Raw genomic sequence first — 13,797 nt, 5'->3', positions numbered from 1 at the left:
CTTTCTGGTGATGCAAATGTTCTATATCTTCAGTGATTCAATATCAATCTCCCAGTTGTGATATTACTCTATAATTCTACAAGGTGTTGCCATTGGGAGAACCTGAGTAATGGGTACACAAGATCTCTGTGCACTTTTTCTTACAACTGCATGTGAATCTAAATGATCTCAAAATAAAAAGTTAAGTTAAAGAAAAACTATCAACTTAAAAATTTTTAATTTATGCAATTTATCATAAATAAAATATACCTCAACAAAAATGGCTCTGCAGTAAAAAAAAATATTTTTAAAAAACATACACATGATTAAAAAATCATCCAGGGGCACCCAGGTGGCTCAGTCGGTTAACTGTTTGACTCTTGATTTCAGCTCAGGTCACAGTTCATGGGTTCAAACCCCGCATCAGGCTCTGCACTGACAGTGTAGAGCCTGCTCAGGATTCTCTTTCTCTCCCTGTCTTTCTGCCCCTCCCTTGCTCTCTCTCTCTCTCTCTCTCTCTCTCTCAAAATAAATAAATAAACTTTTAAAAAATTTTAAAGAAAGAAGATTTTCAGGGCACCTGGGTGGCTCAGTCAGTTTAGCCTCCGACTCTGGCTCAGGTCACAATCTCGCAGTTTGTGGGTTTGAGCCCCTGTCCAGCTCTATCCTGACAACTCAGAGCCTGGAGCCTGCTTCGGATGCTATGTCTCCCTCTCCGTCTGCCCCTCTTCCACTCATGCTTGTCTCTCTCTCTCTCTCTCTCAAAAATAAATATAAAAAAATTTTTTTAATTGAAAATGATTCTCTCTCCCTCGCTTTTTGCCCCTACCCCACTTGTGCACCCGTCTCTCTCAAAAAAACAAAAAGCAAACAAACAAAAAACCCATCCAGACCAGTGTTGTGCAATAGAGCTTTCTGCAATTATGGACGTATGCTACATTTCTGTGCTATCTCAAACAGTAGCTGCTAGCCACACATAGCTAATAAACACTTGGAACCTGACTAATGTGACTGAAAAGCTGAACTTTTTATTATATTCATTCTAATTAGTTTAAATTTAAATTGCCACATGTCATTGGTGGTAGCTACCACATTAACAAGGCAGGTCTAGGAGAAACCAAGATGACAGAACAGCATGGAAGTTTTTTTTTGTGTATCACATCCATGAAATACAGCCAGATCAACACTAAACCATCCTGCACACCTAGAAAACTGATTTGAGGATTAACATAATAATCTGCACAACCTGAACCACAGAACTCAGCAGGCTGTGTCTGTGTTTATTAATATACACTTTAACTTATCTGTTTATAGTCAAATAATATTATAAAACTGCATTAAATATAAGAACTTTAAAAAAAAAAGGCAGGTCTAGATATTACAAAGAATGGTAAAAATAATTATATGCTAAGATGGAACTATGTCCTAAATGTATTAAGAAAAAATGCATCAGTTATATACTTTACCTTCTACTATACACCTTCTGTACTCCTTAAATTTTTAACAATAATCATGTGCCATGTTTCTTAAAAGCCAAAAACCCATACTGGAATTTAAATTTCTGATACCTTGAAAATTCACATGTATTATTCAACAATATAGAATAAATCAGATGTTAGGATGATAGTTCAGTTTAAGTTTTTATTTGGTCTGCTATCTTATAGTGCTAGATTCTAGTTTGTCAATTTTTTTTTCCCCCAAGTGTGACTTTTTTTGGATTTGGTTACATTCAACTATCCACAGAAAAAAAGAAGACAAATAAGGAAAAAACAAGTTTAGAAAATGGAAACTTATGAAATCAACTTAACTTCTTACACAAAGAGTTGAAAGATCTTGGATATTCATAATGAGTGTTCAATCAGAAAGGAAAATTCCCTTAGAAAGAATGTCTACAGTTTATTCATGACCACAGTCACAGAATTGCAAATGGAGAGTAGTGAATATTTATAATTACAGTGAAGGGTGATAACACAAATGATAGTGTGACTCTTCAAAAAGTTTTACACTGGAGGTGCCTAGACTCAAGCCAGCACTTGTCCTCTCATCAGCTACTACCACAGATTTAATGCTAAGAATACTTATCTCCAACCCCTCCAAAGCCTTCCCTGATCCATACCTAGGGTTATTTCATTTCCTTTCAAGGGATTTTATTAATGAAAACATATTTTCCCTTATGAGTTTAGACTAAGCAGAAGAAAGAAAAAAAATCAATTGAATTAACAAAAATTTTGAAGCAGTGTTTTTACAAAAATCTAGTTTTAGGATTTCAAGTCAATTATTCAAAAAAGTAGCCTTACCGCAACTGCCAAAACGGGAGTCCTCCCCTAACTTCTTTAATAACAAAAGCTGATAGTAACTCTGATAGTTTTTCTATTATATAATCAAAACTAATTTGTGTTTTGGCCTATTAAATTATATGGCAGAGTATATACAAGGATTATGAATTTGGAGTCAGAGTTTAGATTCTAATATAAACTCTGCCAACTGCTAATGATGTGAACTTGAATAAATTACCTCACATCTCTGACTCTGCTTCCTAATCTATAAACAGTTCAATAATACCTACTTTTCAGAACTGTAAAAAGTAAATGAGCAGTACACAGAAATAACCAAAATGTCCTTCAGTAGGTGAATAAACAAACTATGGTATATCCAGAAAATGAAACAGTATTCAGCATTAAAAAAGAAATGAGTTGTCAAGTCATGAAAAAACATGGAAGAAACTAAAATGCTATTACTAAGTAAAGAAGCCAGCCTGAAAAGGCTACATACTGCATGATTCCAACTACGTGGCTTTACAGTAACAGCAAAACTATGAAAACAGTAAAAATATCAGTGATTGCCAGTTAGCAGGAAGGGAGGGATGAACAGGTGGAGCACAGAGGATTTTTAGGGCAGTGCAACTATTCCATATACTACTGTAATAGTGGATGCATTATACATTTGTCAAAACCCATAGAATTTACGCCACAAGTGAACCCTATGGTAAACTATGGCCTTTCAGTGATGATGATGTATCAATGTAGGCTCATAAAATGTAACAAATGTAACTCTGATGCAGGATATTGATGGGGAGGGTGGTACAGGTGTGTGGGCAGCCAGTATATGGGAAATCTCTGTACTTCCTGCTCAATTTTGCCGTGAACTCAAAACTAGTCTAAAAAATAAAGTCTATTAAAAAAAACTTTTAAGAATTTTTGAAAAGTAAATGAAGGCATCTGTAATCCCTGGGCATTGCTAACCAGTGCCTTGGCAAATAATACTATTCAATCAACTCTATGACTGTATTATCACTATCACACTGTGCTGCACTTTTAAAAAGGAGCAACTAAATTCAAACAGTAAGCCTAGATTCAAATTCAGTACTGCCACTTACCAGCAAGTTACTTACCCTCTCTCTGCCTCTATTTCCTCATTTATAAAATAGGTATGAAAAAATGTACGAATTAAATGAATGAATATATATGCAGAACTGTTTCAGGATAGTGACTAGTTCATGGTTATAATTTGATAAATGTTAGCAATTACCATTACTGTGATCTATCAAACCAAAGAGATAACATGAATAGCAATAAGTACAATGCTTCATATATTAAATGTCAAGTTACCTTCCTTCCTCCTCCTGGAGTAAAAGTTTTCCCACATATCAAGTATGTATCACTGAACGGGGTACAAAATATGAGAGTTTATAAGATAAGAATCATCTCTGGAGCTTTTTCAAAATATGCATACCACAAACCCACATACTAAATTGGAAACTGTGAGAGGTGTGCATGGAAATAAGTGTATTCTAACAAAATTCTCAGTAACATTCTAATACACACACACACACACACACTCATATTCTTACTTCACCTAACCCATCTCCCACACAAACCCAGTTGTGATAAAGTTACTGAATACCAGTGATTAATGGGATTCAATGCACTGAAATCTATATTTTAATATAAGTTTCTTGGAGTACCTATGTATTGCCCAGATAAGGGACAAATATAGCCCTGGCAAATTTAGCCCACAGGTCAAATCTGGCCCATCACCTGATTTTATATATAAAGTTTTATTGGAACACAGCACATCCAATCATTTCCATATTGTCTTTGGCTGCTCTCATATGACCACCACAGAACTGAGTAGTTGCCAAAGAGACTCATATGGCCCACAAACTTGAAAACATTTACTATCTGGAAACTTTACAGAAAGTTTCCCAACCCCTGGTCTAGGTTATTTGTTATTCAGTAACCCAACTAGAACATTTGGCATTAAGAATGAGTTCAATGTTATTACAACACCTCTTAAAGCATAACAACAACAACAACAACAACAACAACAACAACAACAACAACAACAAAACTGGATGGCTGGAAACAAAGCAAACAAAAAGTTCTTTAAATTAAGAGTATAGAGGACAGAAACAATTTCACATGCTAGCATTCCTTAAGGAAACTGTTCTTCCCCCAAATCCAACCAAGAGATCTTAGCAAATAACAGGCCCTATCTCATGGCTGTAAGAATGGAAAAAAACCTAAATCAGGAAAACCCAATTCCAATGTGGAAAAGGGAAAACATGCAGTCCCCCTCTAATGGTTAGCTGGTATTTGAGACATATGGCAAAAAAAAAAAAAAATCCACATCCAAATCGCCACTACAGAGAAGCAGCTGTCCTACATTAGGAGAAAATAGAGCTGAAAGGCAGAGATGAGGATAGAGGAAAAACAGTCTTGTTGACATTCTTGGCTCCGATTCCAGGGATCCTTGAGTCTCTTGCTATCCTAAGTTAGAATTATAGGAATCAGTAACTTCCTTTTTGCCCAAGTTAGTTTTAAAAGGATTGAAGACATGGGGCTCCTGGATGGCTCAGTCAGTTAAGCTTCTAACATCAGCCAGGTCATGATCTCATGATTTATGAGTTCGAGCCCCATGTCGGGCTCTGTGCTGACAGCTCCGAGCCTAGAGCCTACTTCAGATTCTGTGTCTCCCTCTCTCTCTCTCTACCCCTCCCCCACTCACACTTGGTGTCTCTCTCTCTCTCTCTCTCTCTCAAAAAATGAATAAACACTTTTAAAAAGAATTTTTAAAGGGTTGGAGACATTTGCAACTCAAGGATTCTTACACAACAAATAACTTCTCTTTTCAGTGAAGGACTTACTTATTTGTTTATCAATCATAAGAACAGGGATAGGTTCGTTCATCCCTCATTAAATCCTTCATAAATTAACAAATGTTGGTAATCCAAAAAGTCATTTTTAAAAATTCACAATGGTAAGGGTGCCTGCGTGGCTCAGTCGGTTGAGCGTCCAACTTTGGCTCAGGTCATGACCTCACAGCTCTTGAGTTTGAGCCCCACGTCGGGCTCTGTGCTGACAGCTCAGAGCCTGGAGCCTGCTTCGGATTCTGTGTGTGTCTCTCTCTCTGCCCCTAACCCACTCACATTCTGTCTCTGTCTCTCTCAAAACTAAATAAATGTTAAAAAAAAATTTTTTTTTTTTAATTCACAAGGGTACAGTACAGTAAATTCTCAATCAGTGGTTACTATTTTTTCACTTGATTTTTCCTAGTATTAAATAACCAATTGAAAAACACAAGCTATTTAGGGTCACCCAGGTGGCTCAGTCAGTTAAGTGTCCGACTCTTTCAGTTCAGGTCATAATCTCACGGGCTCGTGAATTGAAGCCCCATGTCATGCTCTGCACTTACAGCACTGAGCCTACTTGGGATTCTCTCTCTCCCTCTCTCCCACTCGTGTGTGCACACAGGCTCTCTCTCACTCTCTCAAAATAAAATAAGCATTAAAAAAAGATACAGGGGCGCCTGGGTGGCGCAGTCGGTTAAGCGTCCGACTTCAGCCAGGTCACGATCTCGCGGTCTGTGAGTTCGAGCCCCGCGTCAGGCTCTGGGCTGATGGCTCAGAGCCTGGAGCCTGTTTCCGATTCTGTGTCTCCCTCTCTCTCTGCCCCTCCCCCGTTCATGCTCTGTCTCTCTCTGTCCCAAAAATAAATAAACGTTAAAAAAAAATTAAAAAAAAAAAAAAGATACAAGCTATCTAACATATATACAAAAAAAAACCCTTCAGATACATTTAACCCCCTCATCTCCATCTCCTCAATAATCATTGATAATCACAAAGACAAGCTTAAGACACTATAATATTGCAATTTATCTGAGATTCTATCATATTTAGTATGTATCAACCCTAGAAAATGGAATAATATGGCAAATTTTCACCGATTAAAACAGAAGACAAAAATATTCTGTTTATCCCTCTATAATTCAGGAAATTAAGTTCTTTGCAATATTTCCTTCACAGAAAGCTAAATTTCACTGTACTTTCAAATTAGTTGCCTGTAGCTCTATTCTAAGGATATTTTAATAGAAAATATTATCCTACAATTAGAAAATTATTACATTGTGTGAGAATTTTACTTTCATTTTCTATAAATACAATATTGCCTTGAATCAATTCTTCTAATTCCAAAGTTTAAAGTATTTGATATTTGGGGCGCCTAGGTGGCTCAGTCAGTTAAGCATCCGGCTTCAGCTCAGGTCATGATGTTGCTGTTCCCGAGTTTGAGCCCCGCGTCGGGCTCTGTGCTGACAGCTCGGAGCCTGGAGCCTGCTTTGGATTCTGTGTCTCCCTCTCTCTCTCTGCCTCTCCCCCTCAAAAATAAACATTAAAAAAAAAAATTTAAGTATTTGATATTTTATTCTTAAATTACCTATCGGTGACAGAATCTAATTACAAATAATATTAGAGTTAGATGATGCTGTGAAAGAGAATTTCATGTAACCTTGTATTGAAATAATGTTTTTTGGACTGTGTGATTGTAGGAGGTTCCATTAAAAAAGTACACTATATCAAGATGCCTTAACTAACTAATCCTAATTACCCTAACATAACCTTAGGATACTTTCTAGAGGAAAAGAGGTTTGCCATGGGTTTTTAACTTTTAACAAAATTTTAACATGCTCACTTTCATCTAGTGTGAGGGATCTGGAGGCCTACAGTTAATCTTTTGTTATTCTGCAATGCCTTATTTTATATTCCCCATTACTCTGTGGACTATCAAAGCATCAAGATCATACTTAGATGCTCAACAAACACTCCTCATATCAAAGCACACATTTAAAAATAAATAAATAATATAAAAAAGGCTTAAAATAGAGTCCTCTGCCTATCCTCTCCTCAATCCCCAATTTTAATTTTCTTACCTACTTAGTTGCCTCCATACCCAATAATAATGTATACTACTGTTGCTTGAGAATTACTAATTTCTTACCACAACATTAACAGCTAACATGTATCGTGTTATTAAGCACCAGACTCAGAACTTTACATATATTATCTCATTTAACTTTCACAACAACTTCATGAGGTAGGTGCTATTATACTCTCATTTAAATCTGGAAAATTAGGACACAATTCAATAACTTGCCCAGGGTCACATAGCTAGTAAGTGGCAACACTAGAATTTAAACTCAAGCAGCCATACACTAGTACTCACACTTTTAACCTCTATCTTATATCTATCCACTCCACAGTCCGTTCTTAAATATTTTTAGAATGATTCTCTCAAACTAAATAAAAATAATGAGCAAAATAAAACAAAGAAGTCAAAACTGTAAAATGGCATTTCTCACAGCTTAATTTCTCACAGCTAAATTATAGGTCAGTAGTTTGCAACTTTGGCTTTGCCACAATCTATGAGGTCACCAATCAGTTGCATTTGTATTTTATATACATTGATTCAGTGATTACTATGCTTGAGGTACAGTGTTCTTAAATCTAAATTACAACTACATGACCTATAGCGTTCCTCCCGAATAAAAAAAGGCATCAGATTCTAAAGACGGCCAGAAAGACATACTTTAAAGGGAAAGCGTGTGCCGGTAACCCAACAGAAGAAGAAAAGCAATTTTCAAAGAAATTTTCTATCTACTTTCTGAAAGCAAATGAATTAATTTACTTATGTGTACACATGTATCTCTAACTACATGATAGGGCAAAAAAATAGTAACGGAAAAAGGCAAAATCACTTTCACTAAAGAGAACTTCAAAAAAGAGATTTTTTTTTTTTTAAATCTGAAGGCAGGAGACGTAGTAATATTTTGCCTTAAAATTTTAAACAAAAAAATGAGACATGAATATGGACAAAATTAATGTAAAGCAAAAAAAAAACCATATATATATACCATTTAAAAAAGAGAAACTAAAGAAAAGGCAGTGACAGAAGTTCTTAAATTGAGAAAAAAAGAAAACAAGAGATGAAAGCCCTAGATAATCTAGGCAATCCAGTTCAAAGCTCTGAGTCAGATCTTGCTGAAACAGAGAGTCCCTATAATAATACTCTGGCAAAGGGGGGTATTGTGGCCTCATTCTATGAAAGAGTTAGGAAGGCTTACTGAGGATATACTAGCGGGTGAAACGGAAGAGTGATGATAGCAAGTCAGCTGGATTGTAGACCAACATATGGTCTCTATGTCCCTGCTAAAGTCTTTCTTCTAACCATTCTAGATGACAGAAATCTGACACTGCTTGCAGGCTACACTACTCAATTCAGCACTTATTTGCCTTCTGTTAAGTGTTTCACACTTAACAGCGTATATATTCCCAATTAGATCACCAACTCTGGAGAGCAGGAGCTATCCTATTTATTTTATTTTCACCCATATAACCTAGCACAGTGCTATGCACGTAGTAGATGCTCAAACCTACTGATTCTGAAAACTCACAACATACAATCACAACATTAGAGTTTAAAGAAATCTTAAGAGATCATCTAGTCTAACTCTTTCATCTTCAAAGCAAAAAAACTAAGAGTAGTTAAAGGTACAACAGCCTAAAGTCAAGAGTTAGGATTAGCACCCTAATCCCATGACAATCAGTTCATCTTTTCCCAAATAACCTCTAATTTCTTCCATTATGATAAAATGAATAATCACCTATTTCATCAGAAAACAAAGTAATAGCACCAGTATTCGCTACATGCCAGGACTTTCAGAAGGTTAGATTTGTTTGGCAGCCTCAGTCTGGGATGACTGCTTTATAAACATTATATAAACACTTAAAAACATTATTATACTACTTAATACTCACAATAAATACTCTAAGAGATACTGACCCAATTTTACAAATGTAAATGAACCACGATAATAGCAAGTGGCAAAACCCAAATTCTGCTTATCACCAGTGGCTCTTAACCCTATCCTGTCTCTCACTGAATTTAACACAAAAATCCCAAAGTCTTAAGAGTCCAGCACAGTACCTGACCCAAACAAAATAAACAAATGTTTAAAAGACTGACTAAATGAATGGATCACTTAATTAAAAAGGTTCTCTCACAGGAAATATCTCTAAAAAGGTTTCACTGTTTATCTAATTACGTAATCCCTTGAGAATGGTTTTAAGAGTGCACAGTTTGCATACTAACAGAAGGTTTATGAAATGGCTTATTTCTTTATCCTACAAATAATAATTCGTCTGTTCAACAAATATTAAGTGAGAAACTATTTTTGTGACACAGTGTTAAATTAAGATAAAAAGTAAAATAAAACTTGTCCCTACAAGATTCTATTCCATAAATTAAAGTCCACACAAGTCTCCAAACCATTTAACAAAACCAAAATGTGTAACATCTCCCTCCTTCTTCTGGTAGAGGAAAAAGAAGTAACATTAACTGAGCACCTACAATGTGCCAATTCTTAATCCTCAACACCTACAGCTTCACCTAATCCCTTACAGCTAAGTGAACTAGCCCACATCTCCATTTCTGATGAACAAATTGGGACCTAAAGAGATTAAGTGCTTGTCTCAGGTCCCTCGGCTAATTACTACAAATACGGATTGGAACCTAAGTCTGTCTGACCAAAGGTCTATGTTCTCTTCTAAAAGAAGTTAAAAGCATTTTTATTTGCTTACCAAGGCAGAGAATGGGTTTCTTTCCAAAAGAAGGTGAAAACACTGCTTATTTTAACAAAAAAAGAATACATCGTCTCAATCCTCACAATAGCCTATCAGTTATTATTCCAAACCAGTATTATAAACGATGAAGCTAGAACTCAGAAGTAGCTTGCCCGAGCACATACTGCAAGGAAGCAGAACTTTACCAGGTATGCACGCAACACTAACCACAGGAAAAATGCAGAAAGACCTTAGCTCTTGTAATTCTAAGCTTAAGACTCATAACATCTAATCAGACTTTGTGTTTGCTAGGTGAAAAGGAATGGTAGATATCGATATCAACTTCCACTTTCAATCGATTTTCTAATAGCATTCTATTACATGGCACCCGGAAGACTGGTCTGTAAATTTCAAGCCTACAGGCCATTTCATTATACCAAGCAATCTCTCTCTGGATTGTTACCAAAGTACCAAACAATGTACTATTTTACAAAGCAAAGGTTTACCAAGAGAACAGTATGTTAAAATACATAAAATCAATATTTAAGTATTTGAAACTTTCACAGGAATAGACGAATAATAAATATTCCTTAGCACTATTTTCAATGCATCATCTGAAAACTACTTTGTTTCTTGGTAGATTTTTCAGGCCTAAGCTCCAATGACAGTTCTAAAAACCTTACTACCTTGGTCACAAAAATATTTAGTTTTACTGGACAGCTCTGTTTCTCAGAAATCCAGAGAAGCCTTTTCTATGGACAGTGGCTCAGGCATATTCCTAAGGAACGGTCCCATCTGTTTGTGGTAAAGCAAAGTGATGAGTAAGAGGGTGATTGAGTATTAATACAGAACATGTTTAAGTGTGTACCTTTATTTACATTTTACTAAATAATAAAAGCATGCAATATAGCCCAAAGTTCAGAAACAAGTAGAATCATTCTACTGTAAAGTAACCAGATAGACACTTCCATGTTGGTTCCCCTCACTACAACACAAAGGTTGTCTTCATCCCTTAACCTCATAAAAACTACAGTTCTTCAGTAAGCTTTGCCGCTACCTGACCCACACCTAACTGTGAATCATTGAAAACTGGAATGCATCACGAATTGCTTCCAGGACTGAACTAGCACTAGCTCAGCTATAAACTAGAAGTAAACAAGTACAGAATATGACAGATCCTGGAGCGGGACACTGTTTACTTACATGGGAAGATACTCCTGTTGTGATGGGAAACGTGTTGCACTGTCTTCCCCTGGCTCCAAAAAACAAACAAAACCAAAAAAACAAAACAAAACAACCCATACTTTGACAAGCTAGTGTAAGCGTGGCTCTATTCCCAAAAGTTTTGACCTCTCTCGTTAATCGCATAAGGACAAACGCTCATATAAGGACATCCGACACAAGGCGCCCGAGGTGCTGCCTATGGCATAACCTGGAAGGACATCACTTTATACAGAAACTGTGTTCTTACCCTGCACTACCCACAGTGATGAGCTAAATGGGAGGAAGAGCTACCACCATTCACCACAGCGAAGCAAAGGAGAAGAAATCAAAACCAGACGCGCTCTGTCCTCGCCCCCGAGAAGCTTGGAGCGGGACTAGGGGCGTAAGCTGCGGTTCCAAGCCAGCACTAGGCCCCCGTCACCTGTGCACCCGCGAGCAGCGTGGCGACAGAGCAGAACCATCAACATCTCCACCTCTGTCCTCTAGGCACAGCCAGGGACTGCGTCCCAGAGCCCGCCCCGACCAGGCCCGCCCCGCTATCTCCACCCCGTTATCCGCTCGCAGCCGCGCTCGGGCCTGGATTTGCCTCCCCGCCCTCCCCAACTTCGGCACGTTCCACTACCCCCACACGGTTAGGCCATAGCCCTCCGCAAGTTCGGGGGAGAACGGTCGGGGCCCGAAGGGCGAGGAATGCGCTCGGCGCGGTTCCTCACCTCTGGATGGAGAAGGGGCACACAGCCCGCTTCGGTATCGTACTCATCCGGGCCGTCCGCCATCTTGGTGTTAAATCCCTCCTCCCGCTGCATGCCGGGAGAAAGCGTTTCACCCTCGCGGGGCTCGGGCGAGGCGGAGGGCACGCGCGAGGGCGAGCTCGAGCCCCGCCGGAGGCGATGCGGCCACCGCCTCCTCCTTCTCCTTCCCCTCCCCCGTTACCGCCCCCTCTGCCCCCACTCCCCTCTGAGGGCGGGGGTCCCAGCGCGCGTGCGCGCGAGCCGGGCCGGCCCCGAGCGGGAGCGCGCTCTGCTGCACTGCGCCGGACCAGACGGGCGGAAGGCTCTGGGCGTGGGCAGCATAGCCCGGGGGCGGGCCCCCGGCACGAGGCAGATGTGCGCCACAGTCCGCTCGAGGGAGGCTGCCAAGGGGGGGACTGAGTCAATAACGCGGGAAACCTGGAGGCGGCGCGGGAGCAAGACACAGTTCCGGCGCCGCGCAGCGGAGAACTGGGGGCTTGGGCAGCCGAGGCGGCCCACGCCCAAGAGCACCCTGTCCAGAGACCCTCGGGACTCCTTCCCAGAGACCCGGGGTGGAACCATCACCCGGCTCCAGGTACAAGGTTTTGGGCTGTCAGGCTTGAATCCAAATGTGCATCGTTCCCGAAGAAGACAGACGCACCCCTTTCCTCTATATTCAAAAAGGTCATTCGGCAATTTGTGCCTCCGGGGTCGCCCGGAAAAACACGGGTGAAGCTTGGGGCTTCCTCTTCCAGAAGCCTTTTTTAAATGATCCAGCCCGTCCTCATTGAGCTAACAGTAACTACATAAAAAATTTACACCCTCAAAGCCCAACAACCCCCATCTGCTACCTTTTAATGTAACCCAGGAATTCAGAACCGAAGTCACTTAAACTGAAATCGCCGAAATTTGAACCGGATAAAATGACTAAAGCCATTTTTAAACAGATATTAGAGGACTGTATGATGGGGATAGGGGAAATTCCTTCCTAGAAATGTGCTTATGGAACCATTAGAGAAAGCATGTATCTTTGTTTGTAGCTATTAAAAAGTATAAACCTTAACTGCTGAGATGAAAATTTAGCAAAAATCATAAAACATGATCCTGATACTAACTTGCTTCCTGTTAAAGCCAAATCAGCCAAAGAACCACCGGGAAGAAGACTGCCATCTGATTAACATCAGATTTATTTGTAAATCAGGAGTAAGGGCACTCCAGAGGAAGCTTGGAAACCAGGAAATTGGAGGATGAAGTGTCTTTTGTAAGTTTTAGGTTCCCGCCAAAGGGAGTCAGGAGGGTCTGGGGAGAGCGGGAATCAGTTCTGGATTGGACGCTATTTGTGAGGTGGGATTTGGAAAAGTGGGGATTAACCAGGGATTGGATGCTGTCATGAGGAGAGGGCTGTTCACTAATTGGGTGCACCCAGTAATAAATAAAATAAAAATAGCTAATAATAGCTATTAGATAGCTAAGATAGCCTGGGCATCATTGGTAAAAGAGCAGTATGAGAGGTGGACAGAGCATTTTACAGCTGCTGAATGGCTGTGGGAAGAACAAGGTTCTCTGTTAATTTTGCAGCTGGCTTGTGTGTCCTCCAGGCACTGCCTGCTGCTTTTTCTCATTTCAGTCTGAGCTGATTTTTATTCTTTTTGGTCCTAACCCAAACCAAGATTTTTAGTTTGATCATTTTACCCAGCATGCCTAACTAGACAGAATTAGGGTTCTCCCTTTGGACCTCCAAACTGCTTTTAGATGCATTTTAACATGGACAGAAGTAATTTTTACTTCAGCAGTTCAGTTTTCATCTTGCTCCTCCTTTTCCTGGATTTACTGGAAATAGAAGATAGGAGTAAAAAGAAATCGTGAAAAAGTTGGAAGATGGAATAAAGAAGATATTGAATTGGGGAGAGTGACATAGAGACAAGGCATAGATAACAGGAAAGAATGTGTCATGGGTGCCCAGCTATG

General features: G+C 39.3%; 1 protein-coding gene across 1 annotated transcript in view; it reads right to left on the bottom strand.

The window, feature by feature from the left end:
• Positions 1–11,998, bottom strand: part of ZDHHC17 (zinc finger DHHC-type palmitoyltransferase 17) — an 89,585-nt gene extending 77,587 nt beyond the window's left edge. The window contains exon 1 of the mRNA XM_047065789.1: positions 11,812–11,998. Within this exon, the coding sequence (XP_046921745.1) occupies positions 11,812–11,904 (93 nt within the window). The 5' untranslated portion in view covers positions 11,905–11,998. The remainder of the gene's footprint in view (positions 1–11,811) is intronic.
• Between the last annotated feature and the right edge of the window lie 1,799 nt (positions 11,999–13,797).

The sequence above is a fragment of the Lynx rufus genome, unplaced genomic scaffold (assembly GCF_022079265.1).
Source record: "Lynx rufus isolate CCGP_SWC_20201006 ecotype Redwood Valley unplaced genomic scaffold, mLynRuf1.p SCAF_7, whole genome shotgun sequence".
In the NCBI taxonomy this organism is placed as follows: Eukaryota; Metazoa; Chordata; class Mammalia; order Carnivora; family Felidae; genus Lynx; species Lynx rufus.
Note: the sequence above shows the minus strand (reverse complement) of the source record. Positions and strands in the feature narration are given on the sequence as shown.